This window comes from Melospiza georgiana, chromosome 8 (assembly GCF_028018845.1).
Source record: "Melospiza georgiana isolate bMelGeo1 chromosome 8, bMelGeo1.pri, whole genome shotgun sequence".
NCBI lineage: Eukaryota > Metazoa > Chordata > Aves > Passeriformes > Passerellidae > Melospiza > Melospiza georgiana.
In genome coordinates, this window is record NC_080437.1 from 27,248,762 (window position 1) to 27,266,114 (window position 17,353).

Sequence of the window (17,353 nt, forward strand, 5' to 3'; positions counted from 1 at the left end):
CACACTCCAGAAAGGTCCCATCTTAATGTCCCTGATGGTGGCAGTGACCCCTCATTCTCACTGACACCTGGACTGTCTGAGAGCTGTCCCAGCCCCTCAGGTGGGGCTGGATACTTTGCTCCATGATAACTCTTTTCAGGATGCTCACAGGTAATGGGCAGGACTGGCCCTGTGACCGAGTGTGCTGCAGAGCACAGACATCTCTGCACAGCAGCAGCTTCCTTTGCCAAGGCACTTACACAGCCCTAAGCCATTTCTAGCCTAGAGAGAGGATTACAGGTGCCATCCTGAGAATGCTCTGCTCTTCTTATTACTTATCAGCAGAAGGTATTACTGCAGCCTTACAGTGCACTCATGCTTAGTGCTTCCTCTGCCTGGGAAAAGAGCACTAACAGGAAACTTTACACTGCAATTTATTCCTATTTTACTTTCTTCTCATCAAAACTGCTCCTAGCCCAGCTTATAATGACAGTCATATTCCCCAGCAAGGCAATCCTCACGCACTCAGAGATGCACTTCCCTCCACAGTTCTCACACTTACTAATGAAACTCCACTTTCTTGGCACCCTTAACCAGCAAGCACTTTGGAGGAGTGCCTGTGCCCCAGTGAAGGGAACTGGCAAACACACTGCCTCTGATTCTGATGGGCTCAAATTAGTCTGCAGGTTCAGCCCCAGTTAGCTCCATCTGCAATGGACTCAAGCTCTTTGCCTGATTTGCAGAGGGCAAAAGCATTCAATAACCTCCTTGAAAGAAGATTTGAAGCTCCAAATGGGAAATCAGTATTATGGATTGATAACCAGGTTTCATACAGCAATGTTTTAATTGCCTGTTGTCCCTTTTCACAACCCAGGCTGGGAAAGAAAAATAGGTTTGTTTCACAAGCAGTACCATGCCAAAGAAGAAGCAGGGAGGACTTGGCAGTTCAGAAGCTGTCTGGCAGCTCTGGTGCTACCAAGAAACTTTGAGGGAGTTCAACACGTTCTGCAAGTTCAGCACATTGCGGTGTGCTGCACAAAGAGGCCATAAGCTCTTTTCTGCATCCAGCCCTGGACAAGGATCCATTTGATCCATATCCCTTTGAAGCCCACCAAAACTTTCCCATTAGCTTGGATGAGGTTTGAGTTGCACCCAGAGACTATCTCCTAAATGGTCACCTAGCTTTTGATAAGGTCCAGCCTATGAGGATGTGAGGTATTTGTTCCTGCTTTGTGGATTTAAGATGTGTCTGTTGTATAAATAACAGGGACACCCACGCCTGTAATTTCAAACTGCCAGGAGTGGGAGGCCAGGGCTAGAAGGGGGGAGAGCAGGGGCTGGGTGCATCTCTCCACCCAAAGGGCAGACAGAGCTCACCAGCCCCTGTCCCTGCTAATGAAGCCAAATAGAGCTAATGAAGCTCTATCTTGGCACCTAGGTAAAGGTCAAACTTTCCGAAATCACGCCCTGCTGTGGCTCTTGAAGGATGATTTTCCCAAACATATGAAGGAAGAGAATATGCCCAAAGCAAAATTAGGATATAGGCATGTGAAGTGTGAAGCTGAAGGCTTATGGTACCTTTATGATGTCTCAAACTCCATTGATTGATTAAGTTGATTTCTTTTCCAGAAGGGTTCAATCCTGTTCCATACTTAGGGAAAGGGTGGGAGTTCACAGTACCTAACTTCAGGCTTCCTTGAGAAACCCCTCTCTTGTTCCCCTGACAGAAAGCAAGGGCAGGCAAGATCTCCCACTTTTCTAGCACAGGTGGATAAATTAGTGCCCAGGTGTCTAAAAGTGCAATTATCACAGATTTAGTGAGCTTTGGGACTTCAAAGTGTTAAATTTGATTCTGCACCAGTTTGGTAGACCATGTGTGTGCAGGGATATACTCATCCTGTCCAGAAAAAACAAAGCCAAGAGCACATCAGGACAACCCAGCCTTAGCACACCCATGGCAGGCAAAATTAGTGGGTGGTGCACAATATTAATTCAGCTCCTTACCCATATGCACCAGGATGCTGCCTTTAATTAAATTAGCATAAGCTATCTCTTTGACATTCTGATTTAATATTATAGACTCAAGGTTTTATCCCAGTAATTGCATAAAATGTGAATGCATCCCAGGGTCATTTTTTCATGTTTCTCTATACGTTTGCTGTTTTTATTTTCTTAATGACCCAGTTTGTCTCTGCCAGCTGGAACGTGTGTGTTACAGACCAAGCCAAGTTTGGTGCTCAGAAGTGGAAGGCAAAATCACTGCAGTGGCTCCTTTACTGCAGCCAGGGTGCAGGGGGTCCCCAATGGACGGAAGAGACTTATGGCTGCCACCTATCCAAAAGTCTTCCTGAGCCTGAGGAACGAGCAGTAACTGAGACCAGTTTGTGCTGGGCTTGAATCCACTGCTGCCCCATTCACCAGGGCAGAGGTCTCACAGGTCCTTTGACCACTCTCCACCAAATTATGAGGGCTATGGAAAGACTCCTCTTCTTGGGCTGTTTCCTCTCTTTTCAGAGCACTCTTGGCACTGTTGAGTCCTGTGAAAATGTCACAGATAGCTGAGAGTCATGCTCAATATGCAATATACATAGCAGGGCTAGGTCACTCTGCCTTCCTCCCCCAGGGAGATCCCCTGCACTCTGTTTGGGCAGGATTCCTTTCAGGCCCCTTGTGCATGAAGCCTCTGGACCACAGTGTCCCACCTGGCCAGGCTTATGTCCACATCACTGCCCACCACCCTCCTGGATGGGTTTTTGCCAACCCAAACCCCATCCTGGACTCCCCCTCGGTACCAGCACTTTTCCTTCAGACTGTGTTCTCTCTCCCTGTGTGCAGGAGGTTTGCTCTGGGGTGGTGAACCCAGGGGAGCCAAGGAACTGAACTCTGGCTTGCAGCATGTGATCTGTTGCTTCCACACAGCCTTCACATTTGCATGTTACTGAATTAATCACTTTAAATTAATGCTTGCTGCTTTTCTCATCTCAAGAAATGCACTGAATGCAAAACAGTGTCATCCTTACAGGGACTATTTCTAGCTCTACAGCAGATTAAAACTAAATTAGCTGATGTTTCAAAACTGGCAAAACCATGTATCTGCTGTACAATTTGTAATGCTGACAGACTGTTATTAATGGTGGGATGGCATGTATTAAAAATTCTATGTTTATGAAATGCACTTTTAAGAGCTTGGCTGTAGCAGCAGAACACTCCCTTGCTTTGTTCTTTAAAGGTAAAGGGAACCTTCTCTACTCAGCGTCATTACCAGGTAGGTTGGGACTCTGCTGCTTATCTGGTGCCATTACATGTCTCCTTTTGATTCAGCAGCTGGAATCTTTCTGAATTTTTACAGTTTTTCCACCCCACATTGGGAACGTCCTTCTCCTGCTGCAGGTCCAAATGTCCCCAATGTTTCACCCTACAAAGAATATTTGAGCTGTGATTGAGTGATGTCCTTCTGCACAAAGAGAACTGGATAAGTGGAGCTGGAATACCTTCTAGACAGCCTCCTCTGTCCCAGCATTTGTACTTTTCTCTTGCAGAAAGCCTCCTACTTCTTCAGGAGCTTTCGCATTTATCCAGATTTTGCACAGAGCCTGTGATCACACACGTTGCATGATTGGTTTCATATCTTCAGGCTCAAGGAAAAGATGGGTGTCCCAACTGTTGTTAAGATAGCTTTGCACTGCTCAGGAGGAAGAGCACAGGCAGGAGAGGATGGGTGAGCCCTGCCCTGGAGCTCATCTTCCAGTCAAGAACAGGAGTGGCAGGACATAGCAGGCCACAGTGGTACAACTGGGAATGCTCCTGGACCAGGCTGTTCCCTGAGGACAGACCACATTTGGACAGTGCCAACACCCTTTCCCAGAGTGTTCAATTCACATTATCTCCACTTTTTGTTAAATGGGACAGACAGGCCCTGTGCCACCCTCCCCAAGACAGCAGCAGAGAGCTCAGGGTGCTCAGCTGGTGATTAAAGTGAGATCCATGCAATTTTACAGCTCTGCCTGGTAGGATTCAAGGTTTATTTCTGCTGAGAGCTGATACTTAAAAGCAGCAATAATTTATGGTTGTCAGCTTTTACTGCCAGCTACCATTCCTGCTCTCCACCCTGGTGTCAGGGCCCACACTGCTCCCTCTTTAATACTGGCACCTCCCTGGTGCTCAGCTGAGCTGCTTGAAGAATCCAGAGCTGGTAAGAAATTATAGCCATTTCTGCAGGAGCAGGAGAGAGCATGCAAAAAAGCTGCCTCTGCTGACATTTCACAAGGAAAAATTGAGTCACACTAAGCCTCCTTGTAGCCATGCAGAACCTTTGATATAAAATGGGTTTGCAGTTTTTGGTGGAAAGACTCTATGAACAAAGGTGAGGGAGCTGGGTATCTCTCCATCAGGCTGCTCATGTTACCACAATGCTTTCACAGGAGTTTTTGCAGGAGAGGTTGTGTTTCAGCCTGGCTACATAAGGGACTAATTACCCCAAAACAGCCACAGTCTCACCTGTTGCTTGCTGCCCAGGAAGAGGTTTGTGTTGCTGACTCTCTGCTTATTGTGGGGCAAACACAAGTTCACCTGTCATGGTGGCATGGAAACACAGAACTTTACTCTTGTGGTAATGATAAAACCCCTGCACTTTTCTTTAAAGAGTGCACTTGTGTAGAGGGATTATTTTGTAAACAAGGGCCCAGACACGTGCCTCCCATCCCCTCCACTCTGCAGCAGAAGCAAGGCAAACTGCAGGAGACATCTCCATCCCATCCCATCCCATCCCATCCCATCCCATCCCCTGCACTGCCAGCTGTGCAGGTACCCACAGCCTTCAGCAGGGGAAATGCAGAAGCACCGATGCCCAGGGTTATTTGTGCTCCCAAGCAGAAACATTTGGCCCTAACCCAAGGCAGTATCAGCACCTGCTGCCTCTGCCCCAGGTGGGAGCCCTTTCAGACCGCCTCGCATAACCCGGGCAAGGGGTTGGACAGGACACAGCTCAGCTGTGGCAGCAGAGGGGGAAGCACACAGCTCTGTGCTGGCTGCCCACAGACCCCACAGCGCACTCAGCATCAGCAGGGATGCCCAGACAAGCAAGGTGCAGCCTGGTGAGCAGCTCACCTGGTGAGCTGCTCCTTGTGCAAACACAAGGTCACAGCCCCGGCAGGATGAACCCACACTTGGCTGTCTCAGCTCATACTCCTCTTTCTCAGAAGCACTGCAATCATTCTAGCAGATTTTCAGCAAAATGTTTTACTTCAGGGGATTTTTTTATGCTTTTGTGTTTCTTGTCTGAAAAGTTCAAGTTCTTCAAAATTCAGCCCGCACAGGAGTTTAGGGCCAGGCTTCATCAGGTTTATGTCAAAAAATATTTTCGCACTGTTTCAAAAAATGTCAGACTACCTTGTTCCAACAAAAAACCTCTAACTAATATTTCTTCTACTGCTCTGAAAACTAATCCAATCTTTTCAGTTTAGTTAGAATGGCCAGTATTTACAAAACACCTCTATAATAATAAAAATTAAAATATTCTATGGATGTGACTCTTTCAGCTCATCAATTTTTCCATGGTTTATTGTAAAAAATTTTTCATGATTTTATAATCTCATCCCAGAACAGGATAGACCTACAAAATATTTTCAAAAGGCAGAAAAAAAAGAAATATTTTCTGTTTGTCCCTTGTCTCAAATTGCTGCACTGTTGAGTTCCCATAGGCATTCAGCCTCCTGAAGGGAGAAAGTGAATGCTAATTTCATGGTTGGCTTTACTTAATGAAATAAAAATATTCTTGCCCAAATATTGTGCAAATAAGGAAGCATTCTTCCCAGACCCTTCCCTGATCAAGCTGCACTCAGAAACATGTGATCTGATTATCCTCATTTGAGCAAACTGAGTGTCAGGCTTTGTCCCCCAGCAGGAAGGTGGGCTGTTAACAAGTCAGGTATTTACAGCACAGATGTCAACAATTTGGAGTGTTTAATCACAGCACATTTCAATTTGTCCTCAGCTCAGACGCACAAGCTGCCTGTGCCAAGGGTCATGGGTGTGTATGGAACTGGTCTGGGTCTAATATCATTATATACATCCTTGGGTTTGTACCCAAAAAATGGGAAATAACCTCTAATCAACAAGTGCTGGATTAGCACATCCCCAGCCAAGGCCATCTCCTATATATCTACTGAGGCTGAGCCCTGTGTGGGCTTAGAAAAGCCTTGGGTGGGGATGAGGAAGATTTGCTTTTTCTGACTAATGGCATGGCATACATTTTGCTTGCAAAAGGCCTCTCAGATATGAAATTTCACAAATACTATGAAAAGGTTTTTTCTGAATGTCCAGAGACAGTGCACAAGCTAAAGCTATAGCACTGAGATGATAAAAGCACACCCTGAAGGAATGAATAATTGAAGCCCAGGCCTAAATATTAATAGAATACAAGGAGAAGAGGACACATTCCTCAACTTTGCACTTACCAAGCTGCCTGTTTGGATTTGAAGCACAGATATTCTCACAACCACTCTAAGCTCCTTAAATCCCCTCCTGGAAGACCAGGGTGCTCCAAGCTTTTGCTACATTTGTCTGAAACTCTCCAGCTCATTTTGCATTCAGGCCTCAAGAGGAATGTGGTTTGTTGGAAGATGTGTTTATTGGAAGATGTGTTCCAGAGGCAGATGGCAGCAAAGGACACTGTCTGCTCCCACAAGGGGAGAGCAGCATTTGTGCAGGAGAGGGGATGCACAGAGGGACAGCTTGCTGTGAGTGGGGACTTCCTCCAGTCCAGAGATGCCCAGCCAGGGGAGCCTGACAGGGGTGACAGAGGGATACCAAAGGGACACAACAGGCACCCTTCTGCTGGGCCATGTGCTGCTTTGGGAGATGTTTACAACCTGCTGGCCCCAGCCTTGTTCCTAAACAGGATCAGCCCAATGCAGATTGGTGCATGGCAGTCACAGGCTCTGAGAGCTGCAAGAAAGGCTCACAGCCAAGCACACACATGGGAGGCCATCCACCTTCAGGCTCTGTAGGGAAAACCCTGCCCTGACATCAGGAACCAGAGCGAGCCATCCATCCACAGGGACACACAAAATGGACAGAAATGGATTTTTTAAAATTCAAATGCCATGTGAGAATGGAGGTTGCACATGGTGTCTCGTGGGAGCAAGGCAACACTTCTTCAGCAGACCATGGCAGTGGGCAGCCCTGATGAACCAATTCCCCTGCAACCTTCACAAGCCCTCAAGCCAGTAAAATACAAGCAATTTAAATTAATTTTTAAAAAAATGCATTTCTCTCTGTCTGCTGATATGTCTTAGGTTGATGTCTGCTGGCACTAAAATAGCCTCAAGTACCTTCTGGCTGTAAATCAGAGCCATTTGAGGCATCGGAGCAGCCACACTCTCTGACCACCTCACACAAGACTGGAGGGGGAACTCCCATCCCTGTGGCTTAAATCAGGGGGAAACTCCTGAAAGGTTTGACACAGTGATGGGACAGGGAACAGGCAGGATAGCTTGGGACACCCAGGAACAGGCAGGATAGGACAGCCAGGGAACAGGCAGGATAGCTTGGGACACCCAGGAACAGGCAGGATAGGACAAACAGGGAACTGGCAGGATAGCTTGGGACAGCCAGGGAACAGGCAGGATAGTTTGGCACACCCAGGGAACAGGCAGGATAGCTTGGGACAGCCAGGGAACAGGCAGGATAGTTTGGCACACCCAGGGAACAGGCAGGATAGCTTGGGACAGCCAGGGAACAGGCAGGATAGTTTGGCACACCCAGGGAACAGGCAGGATAGCTTGGGACAGCCAGGGAACAGGCAGGATAGCTTGGGACAGTCAGATGTCCAGGTTGGATGTGTCAAACCAGCACACCCCACTGTCAGCATGGAGCTGCCCCAAGCCTGCCAGCCCCCGCCTCCTGCAGCAACTCAGAGGAACCCTAAGAAACAGGAGGGGATTTATGGGATCAGACAGCATTTTTCTGCTTCTTTACCATGTGGATCCCCATCAGACAGACATCACTGCTGCCTCGTGGAAGCAAACACATCCACGGGCATCCGCCACTTCCCAAATTTAGAACGATTTTTAACAAGCTGGAAGCAACAAAATAAACAACACTTGATCTGCAAGCTCCCTGCTCTTGACAGTGTCCCCAGAGGTGGTGGAAAGCCGAGGAGATAGCTCCTTGCTTTAATTGGTACATTAAAATTCTTCCAGGCCACTACACAACTGTTAATAGGCAACTTAATTAAGCACTAACACAGTTCATATTTCTACCCTCCAGAGGTTCTTGTTTCATTTTTTTTTTCTTATTACATCCAAAGCCATGGGGAGTTTTGTCCTAATCATGTAAAACAAGCTGAGGGCAGTGACACCATGCAAGTTATTTAACTCCTGATCTCCAGACACCATTGCCAGATGTCCAGGCCTGCAGTTTCTTCTCCAAAAACAAGCCAGAGGACTCCAGGAACAAGGTGTGAATTGCTACAAGTCAACAAAAATTAATGTCAGCAATCCTTGGCACCAGCAGCCAAGTGACCCCACTGAGTGCCAAAAGGAAATGGCGCTGGGCAAAGACAGGGCGTCTGCAGGCATCAAGTGACAACAGGCATGTGGGGTTTTATCCATTGCCTGAATGACCATGGAGCTTTATTCAGCATGCCATGAACATCTTCCAAAATGCTCCGTGCTGTCCTGTGCCTCGTGCCACCCAAAGGAGACTCCTGAGGAACAGAAGTGGCAAAGGAAAGAGACAGCATCTTTAGATCCCCAGGAGAGCTTTGATATTCATCTGCTCCCACCACCTGGCTCCCGCTGTCCCCTGCTGAAGGAAGCACAGGAACAAACACCAATGCCTCACAACACCCCCAGCCCTTCAGTGCTTCTGGGCAATCATTTTCCTGTGTGCAGCCTGCACATCAGGCTGGTTTGGTGGATTTGCTCAGGAGGCCCTCAGTGACAGTGTTCTCAAAAGTTTTCTTCTTTCTACCACTGTAAATCAAAACTTGCTCCAACAGCTGTTGTGGGAAGTGACCAGTTTAATAGTCATGCAAACAATAGTGGGGTTTAGATTATAGGTGAGTTACAAGCCATTTAAGTTAAAAACAACTGAATTTTACTGCTACCAAGCACACTTAAGGTAACACACACAGATTGAGGAAGAAGGGATGACTGGAGAAGCCAAGCAGTCACTTGGCCTATGGAGGCAAGGAACACTTGTTCCTGGTGATGAATAAATATTAATCCCTCTGCTCAAGGAGAAATGGTTTATTTGCCTCAAAAGCCTTGTACACCAACAATGTGTGCATCATGATTCATGATGGAACTGTGGAGCTGAGGTGGGTTTTCCTTCATTGGCAAATAAGGTCTGTCTCCTGCTGTAACATTTTTAGTCCAAGGGAACAAAGAATTTCAGAGCCCCTGAACGCAACAATAGCGCAGTTGGAAATTTCTAGCACAAACATTAACAAACAGCTGGGAAGGGGACAGAGAGGGCAGTGCTCTGGTGACATCAGGCAGGGGGGCCACATGGGCCTTGAGCATGGTTTGCATTTGCTGAGGTCCTGTCCCAAGGGTACAAACAGGATCATGTGCTGGTGGTGAGGTGCAGCCACCAAGCTCCTGGGCTGGTGCAGGGATAGGACTGGATGGGCTGAACCCACAAACAGCCCTGCAGGAGATGCTCTCTCACAGCTCAGAAATGTGCTTTGCAGCATGATCTAAAGGTACAAGATGCTCACTAGGTTAAAAGTACTGCAAAACAAAATGGTTTGAAAATAGAACACTGAGTATGTTGTTATTGAAAATGCCCCTTCCTTCCTTCCTTCCTTCTTGCTTTCCCACAACAACAACAAAAGCCTTTATGGGCTTTTTTTTCCCCAGAATTAAATAAATTTTTTTCATTTGAATAACGTAATTTTGTGGCTATTTCTGTGGATGATTCACACAAAAAATAAAACCCCTAAACCTGGCATTGGTTTCCATTCAATTTTTCCTTGCTTCTCTCTTCCTTAACTTTTTCCTTCCACCAGGAGAGGGGAAGGGAGAAACCACTCAGGGAAAGCAGGCACTAATGGAATAAATGAAAACCTGATAAAAGGAAGAGAATCCAAGTTTAATTTCCATTAGCAACCTAAAGCTCAGACAGGGCAGGATACCAAAGGCAGTTGAGTTTTCAAGGAGTGAATAGGGAGAGAGATAAACGCCTTAGTTTGGAATGTGCGCCCTGCCCTACAAACACGTGTGACCCTGCTGAGGTGCCAAACCCCAGAAAGGGGCACAGATCTCCCAGCTGTGACCAAGAGCTGGTGTCAGATTCCCTGCAAGCCCACAGGGCTGTGTGGTGAGGGAGGATGAGCTGAAGGGTGGGAGGGATGTGCTGAGGCTCCAGGACTGAGGCCTAGAGGAGAACACAAGTATGGGTTTCCTACCTCTAACCCTGTGCAGGCTTTGGGGTGGGAACAAGCCATGGATTTCTGTGATCTGTGTGGGAATGGTCCCAGGGTGGCATCTGGCTGCAAGGAGGGTATTGAGGTGGGGAAAAGGTCTAATAAGGCTATTCAAACCTAGAAAACTCCTTTTGGTGTTGTGCTCCCCATTCACACCAACGTCCAAGCCACCCACACTGGCTTTAGGCTGCAGGGACAAAAGCGTTCCTGGCTTCTGTGTTTCTCTGTTTGGTAGAAATCCTCCTCTTCCACCTTCCTGTGGAAACACCTGCCCTTACATTTGAATAGAGACCTTTCCAGGAGGTCCTCCTCTCCATGCCGGAGATCCGGGATGCCGAATCACCTCGGGAGCCCCCGGGTGAGCAGCGCATCCCCCGCAGGCCTGCAGCGAGCAGCAGAGCCTGCCGGAGCCCCAGCCCTGCCCTGCCGAGCAGCTGCAGGGATCCGGGAGAGCCTGCAGCGCCGGGCTGCCGGCGGAGAGAGCTCAGCCCCACTGAACACAGGGATTTTCCTGGGAAAGAGCCGCCGTGTCACAGCACAGCGTGTGCAGAGATCCCTCCCTTGTCCTTTGACCCTGTACCCAGGGACAACCGGCTCCTTCGGCAGAGAGGGGATTAAGGTGGGGCTCAATAGGTGTCTCATGAGGATGTGCTGCCACTTCCAGTTCCAAGTGACAGCACATCCTCGTGAGACACCTGGGAGGGGTTGAGGTGTGAGCTGGGCTTCCGCAGACACAGCTGAGCTGAAACTGCTGCTTCCAGCGGGTGGAGAGAAACCACTTCATTATTTAAATACATGTACCTGTCTGCAGTGGCTGGGAGGTGATATTGACCTTTTAAAGCACTTGTTGCACCTCTGCTTTATCACCTCTTTGGAAAAAAAAAAACAGCTGGGGGCAGGAGGAAGAGGGAAAGAAAACTATGTACACAAACATTTCCATTTGCTCAGAAAATTCCTTTGAAAGATCAGGAATTCGTTTTGCTGTTCCCGAAAAGGAGCCTTTTCTATCTGATACTGATCAAAACTGGAGTTTTGATCCAACACTCGCAGCGAGCGCGGCAATCCCTGTAAAACCGCTCAGCCCGCACTGCCCCGCTCGGCCACCAGGTGTCGCTGCGCCCGGCCGGCAGCGCTGGCCCAACCGTGGAGCTCGTCCTTTGTCCCTTGTGGGCACATTTATTTATTTTAACTTACTAATTGCTTTGTGTCCAGGAAGAGCTGCAATTCCATGATACTGCCCACGCATCCTGCACCGCCACGGGCTATACAAGCACTCAGTAAGACATAACAATAGACACAAGTACTGGCCCAGGCACTCTGCACACACAAACCTCTGAGTGTCTCCGTATCCTTCCAGGACCTGTCACAAATCAGAACTGACTGCTCCTGCCAGCTCTCTCCATAACCTCTGCCCAGCACCAGGCAGTCCTAAACATATTTGTTCCCTGTCTGAGTTAGATGCACACGTAAGGGTGGAAAGATGAGGTTCCTGTCCTTCTTCAAGCTGCCAAACCCAACACATCACTGACCACAAGAGAAGACAGATGGAGCAAACAGTGGATTGGAATCTTTTATTCAGTAATCAGTCCTGCTGTGTGGGTAACATATTAGCAACTGGAATCCAAGTATGCAAAAATACTGAGTTTTCACAGTGAAAAACCAGACAGTATAAAATATTCCAGTATTGCCTCTTAGAACCATTATTGAAATAAGACCTCTGTTTCAAAGGCAACGTGCTTATTTATTGTTTGTTTTCTATGCTCAACCCCTCCCCCCAATACACTTATTCAGACAGTTACCCTCCTCAGCCCCACATTGCCCACACGTGCTGTGGGGCAAGGAACACTACACAAAATCCCTTCCTGATTTCCAAATGCTCACTGCAGAACGTCCTCCCAGCGGTGCCGAGCTCCAGGAGGACGCGGGTGACGGTGGAGCTGTCCTGGCGCTGTGCATGGCAGCGCTGGTGCTACTGCAGCGGGGCCAGAGGCTCCGTCTCGCGGAGCAGCCAGCGCAGAGCCTCGTGCCGGCCCTGCCTCTCCAGCTCTGCTCCCACCACGTCCCTGCACTGCTGGTGGTACTCGTTCACCCAGTGACGCTGCAGAAAGGGAGGGGCAGCACACTCAGCATGAACACGCAGGAGAGTTCATGACCTTACACATTGTTATGTACAGCCAAAAACATTTGTAGGCCCTTGTGCTCCTTAGGTCTGAGCTGGGATCCTGTCCTGAAGAGACAGATCTCTATTATGTGGAAGGGACTTGTACATTTGATGTGGGTAGGAACTGAAGGAATTCGTCCTGGGTTTTCAGAGGAGCCAAGGGTCAATTCAGCTGACAAGTAAAGTCTCTGCAAATCACTGCCTCCAGCAAGTCTGAATAGCTACCTTGGCACAGCTTAATAAAAAGCTTTGCAAAATTGTGACTGGACAATGCACTCCTGAGGCACAAGCTGCCCTATTGATCTGAACAGGTAACCCTAGGGCAGATCTTGGTACCCTTCACAGCCCTATTCAGCAAATGGAAATGCAAAACAGGGTTATCATTCCAAAAAGGAGGATGTGCTGAGGTAAAATAAGGAGTACAGTAGAAAAACAGGATGAAATATGCCATGGAGAGGGTAGTGGGAGACTTAAACAGAAAGAGCATGAAGCTGTTCAGGAAATAAATGCTGCTGAGCAGATATCAGAGAAGGCTGCTCAGAGTTCATGTGTACTCAGCAGTGGGGTGTGCCTGAATGGGACTGGTCACAAGCAGATGCAGACAATGAGACAGGACAGTCATCACTGTTGTCCTTGGGGAGACAGCATGGTAAGACAGACATTTGCCAGAAGCAAATCAAGGCAGGAGTAGGAAAAGAGATGATAGCAGCAAGTATCATATTAAGGGAACTACCAAAACAACATAATTGGTGGAATCCTCAATGTCTTCACCATATAACGTAGATTGAAAGGATGTCTGAAAAGCTGGTTTAGTTTACTCCCTCACTTCAAAGTGGGTCAAGCTTAAAAATAAGTCAGAGTGCTCAGGATTTCTCTCTGGATCTATGAAATGGAACAATGGCCAGTGGTTCTAGCAAACAGAACAAAATAAGCTGGTTCTAGTGCAAAGAAGCCAATGCAAACCTGTTTTACTTACCTCCTTTTCTGTCAGCAAATTAACATCAATCATTTTTGTCTGGATTGGAACCAGGGTTAAGGGTTCAAAGGTCAGGCTGCCTCTGTTTTTGAAATTGTACTGCAGCAGAAAGACAGAGATTGTACAATTTTAGAAACAGCTCCACCCTGATCACACTTACTCCTTGGTTATGTCATCACTACAGAATAACCAAGGTAACATTCAGACAAGAGGGTGGCAACTTACAGCATTTTTCTTACAGCTCAAGCAAAGAATCTTGATATAAACCTTAGTTACTTCTTTTAATGGTTCCTTTCTAAAGGTGAAAATTGTACAGGACTTCAGCTTGATGACTACATGATCATTTTCAGTCTGGTATTTCTAAAAGCATAACCCAGCCAGACTGGCAACTATAATGTCAAAATCTGCCTGTAGTTTTGTTTCTGCTGCCACTGTCAGCTCCCCACCACAGAGGAAAATCCCAACATGAGATCAACCAGTTCTACAGCAATAACTCTAATTAATAAAGTTGCTTCAACACACAGACAGAAGACAATTTAAAACAACTCTCACACACACATTTCAACCCATGGAAACTATGCAGAAGCAAAACTGCCTTTTGTGCTCCCATTATGAGGGGAGACTTAGAACCAGTGTTCATCAATAAGGGGTTTTGGAGACCAGGAATCTTGAGTAGGATTTAACTGTCTGCAGCATAGCCCCACATCAAGTTCCAGTACTTTAAGTTTTATAAGCAGCAAGTCATGGAGAAAGGTGCATTGTGAGCAGGTCATTCACCTTGGTTTCAGCAGGGATGACGAGGACAACGTTTTCTATTCGGATCCCAAAGGACCCATCTTCATAATAGCCAGGCTCTGCAGAAACAGACAGTAATTAACTAAGCCACATTGCTGCACTCTGCAAGTACTCATTCCCTATGGCCAAACTTCTCCTCTATGTCTCTAGTCCACTGAAGTCACTAAGCAATCCTGACATCAGGCAACCACAGAGGCAAATTTCTGACGCTGCTAAATCTGCACAGAAGCCCCGAGCAAGGTGACAGCAGAAGTTCTCAAAGAGAGAAGAAACAAGACAGACAGCCCTCAAGCTTCAGAATCTCCTTGGAATTCAAGAGAGCACAGAATACTTGTGTTCAAATACCAGAAACTCTGAAAATATTAATATCTTCATGAGTAGGTAACCCCTTCCTCAAAACACTCTTTTAGAGACTGTTTCCCTGACTTGCTGAGAGAGGACTTTGCAGCCCTGAAGGGATGTAAGTCTCTCAGCAAACCCCAGCAGGCTGTCAATTTACTACTGGAAGAATAAGGCATGCAAAGATTTAACAGCTGCCTCGAATAGCCCATAGCAAAGACAGGATTAGCTCCTGAAAGCTTGGTGTCCACCTTGTACTGCAGCCAGTTCTTCCAGAGTATGCCAGAGCCAGCTGGTCAGCACAGCTCTTCTGAGGCTGTGCTGCAGAGGGCAGGAAGCAGTCCTGCAGCACCCCCAGGAAAGGTGCTTCATGGAAGGTGAAAAGCTGATGTGAGGGTCTTTACCTAGAGAGCTTAAATGACAACTAAACCAGCAAGCTGAGGAGGCAGGCCCAGAGCTTTTGATCCAGCCTTTCCTTCACATCAGTCACATTTATTCCCTCTGCATCTTGAAGAGCTTGGTCCCTCCCCAGTGACCAGAGAGAATCACCAGTGCTAAATACCATCAGAGACAATCATGCCAGCCTCCAGGGGCTCATCTGCAAAGGTTTTGTAGCTAATGCCACAAGGACCCTCGTGCACGTTTAGGAAAGAGCCAACTCCATGTCCTGTCCCGTGCAGGTAATCCAGGCCACAGTCCCACAAGGCAGAGCGGGCAAAGGAGTCTAGAAGGTGACCTGCAGACAGACAAGGAGAAAGAATTCAATCAAGTCAGGCTCCTTCAGAGACACTGAGAATCATTCTGAAGGTTCAAACCTGGAAAACATGCAAAAAAAAAAAAAAAAAAGCCCCAAACAAAAAAAACCCTACCAACATCCCCTCAAAAAGCCACACCACCCACAAAGAAAGCAAGTCATTGGATGGCTAGAAGTTACAGGGCAGATTTGGCAATTCTGACATTCAATCCCTTTCTCAGCTGAAAAGAGCCCTTCTCTCTTCCATTACACAGGCCTTCAAGAGATGCTTGTAACAGAAACATTGCACTGCTGCTTGTTCTACTGACATTTTCAGGAAAGAATCTAATGGTTAAAAGTCCCACAGAGAATTCAGTACCTGTCCTAAAAGGAGCTGCACTTATTGAACTGAAAATAGGAGACCTGCCAATTGAGACTAATCAGCCAGGCTTTTTTCCTGGAAGGCCACTCATTTCACACAGTTTCAACCACAGGGCACAGAATTTCTGTTGCCTGCATGTGAACACCAAGTCCATGCATGCAAGTTCAGATACCCTTTTCAATTTCATAGCACTGTGCAGCTGCTTTTACCTTGCCTACCCAAGAATGCAAACTTGAAGAAATCTCTAAAAAGAGCTGGTTTTGTATAAGGTGTGACCAGGGAGAAAATATCATCCAGAGGTGGATGATATGTCACTACTTTTCCTGCACAAAATAACAACTCCTTTGTGTGTCATATTCCCATGTGTTTTCCCACTGATACAAGAGATTCCACAGTAATTGGAAGAGAATTAGCCAGTCCTTGTGAAGCTGAAGAGCGACCTCTCACTTTGATAGAGCCGTTAGTAAAGAATAAAGACAACCTCCAAGCAGATGTGTTAGAGCACCACTGAGTGATGAAAGTCACTATCACCCTAGAAACAGAGCACTCACAAAATCCTTCAGACTGCCTGCCTCAGAATTTTCAGCACTGGTTGATGCTGAGACAGAAGGCATCAGTAACCCAGAATCCACAATCTTGTGATGGAAACAAACAGTTATATCAACTGCCTGATCTGCCTAGGCCTGTCAATCATAATGCTGTTCTCAGACCACTTAATGGTTCTTCAGAGTCAAAACACTCCGACTCACCAACCCACCTTTGGTTCCATTTGGGAAGATGGCAGCACTCACAGCTATATGTCCCTTCAGGACATATGTGAAGCATTCCTGTCAAAGAAATGTGTGCCATAAGTAAAGAGGGAAAGGAAAAGCTTTGTATTCCCCAAGAAAGGAAAGAGAGGATGCATCTTGTAGCCAACTGCAAAGGATATGGAAAAACTTGCTCATGCCCTTGTGTGGCTGGTAATGCCAAAGCAAACCATGAGCAGAAGGAGTTTACATCACTCTGAAGATCCCTCTCCAGTAATTACAGAGAGACTATCACAAACTCAGAGTGCAGGTTTAGCAGCAACATTCCCCTGATCTACATGACTGGTTCTCTTTGTGGCTGTACTTTTACTTTCTGGGCATATCCTACAGCTTATTTTTGTCACCAAGTGAACTATAATAATGAAATTAGTTTTAGTTAATAAAAAGTTAAAGAAGCAATTTAAAATAAACAAAATTACACTGCTCACTTTCCAACACAGACCTTTTCAGGTAAGTCTGAGACTGATTTTTTATATGATACACTAGGCACAATCTGACTGGAGCCTTGCATCAGACACTGAGCTTTGCACTAAATCAGACTCCTCTGGCTCCCTTATTGGCCAAACCAATCTGCTGATTTTCTTATTTATTAGAGGAAACAAGTTATTTTGCAGATGAGAGCTCTGCATTTTAAGATAGAAAGGTGTCAATTCTGTAAAAGAGTTTCTGTTTTGGAAGTCTGAAGTATGACAGTCTCCTTTTCAGTCCTCATCCAAATGCTGCCACACTCTGGTAAATAAATGGTAA

At 46.8% G+C, this 17,353-nt stretch overlaps 1 protein-coding gene across 2 annotated transcripts in view; it reads right to left on the minus strand.

Annotated features, from left to right (window-relative positions):
• Nucleotides 1-9,926: 9,926 nt before the first annotated feature.
• XPNPEP1 (X-prolyl aminopeptidase 1) overlaps nucleotides 9,927-17,353 on the minus strand; it is a 32,724-nt gene continuing 25,297 nt past the window's right edge. The window contains exons 13-17 of one of the 2 annotated variants that reach the window (XM_058029442.1): nucleotides 16,555-16,624; nucleotides 15,245-15,418; nucleotides 14,326-14,402; nucleotides 13,549-13,647; nucleotides 9,927-10,052 (exon numbers count right to left, since the gene is read on the minus strand). In XM_058029442.1, the coding sequence (XP_057885425.1) occupies nucleotides 10,017-10,052; nucleotides 13,549-13,647; nucleotides 14,326-14,402; nucleotides 15,245-15,418; nucleotides 16,555-16,624 (456 nt within the window). In that variant the 3' untranslated portion in view covers nucleotides 9,927-10,016. Of the gene's footprint in view, nucleotides 10,053-11,975; nucleotides 12,510-13,548; nucleotides 13,648-14,325; nucleotides 14,403-15,244; nucleotides 15,419-16,554; nucleotides 16,625-17,353 lie in introns of those variants that run through there. The other variant, XM_058029443.1, reaches the window with a different exon arrangement.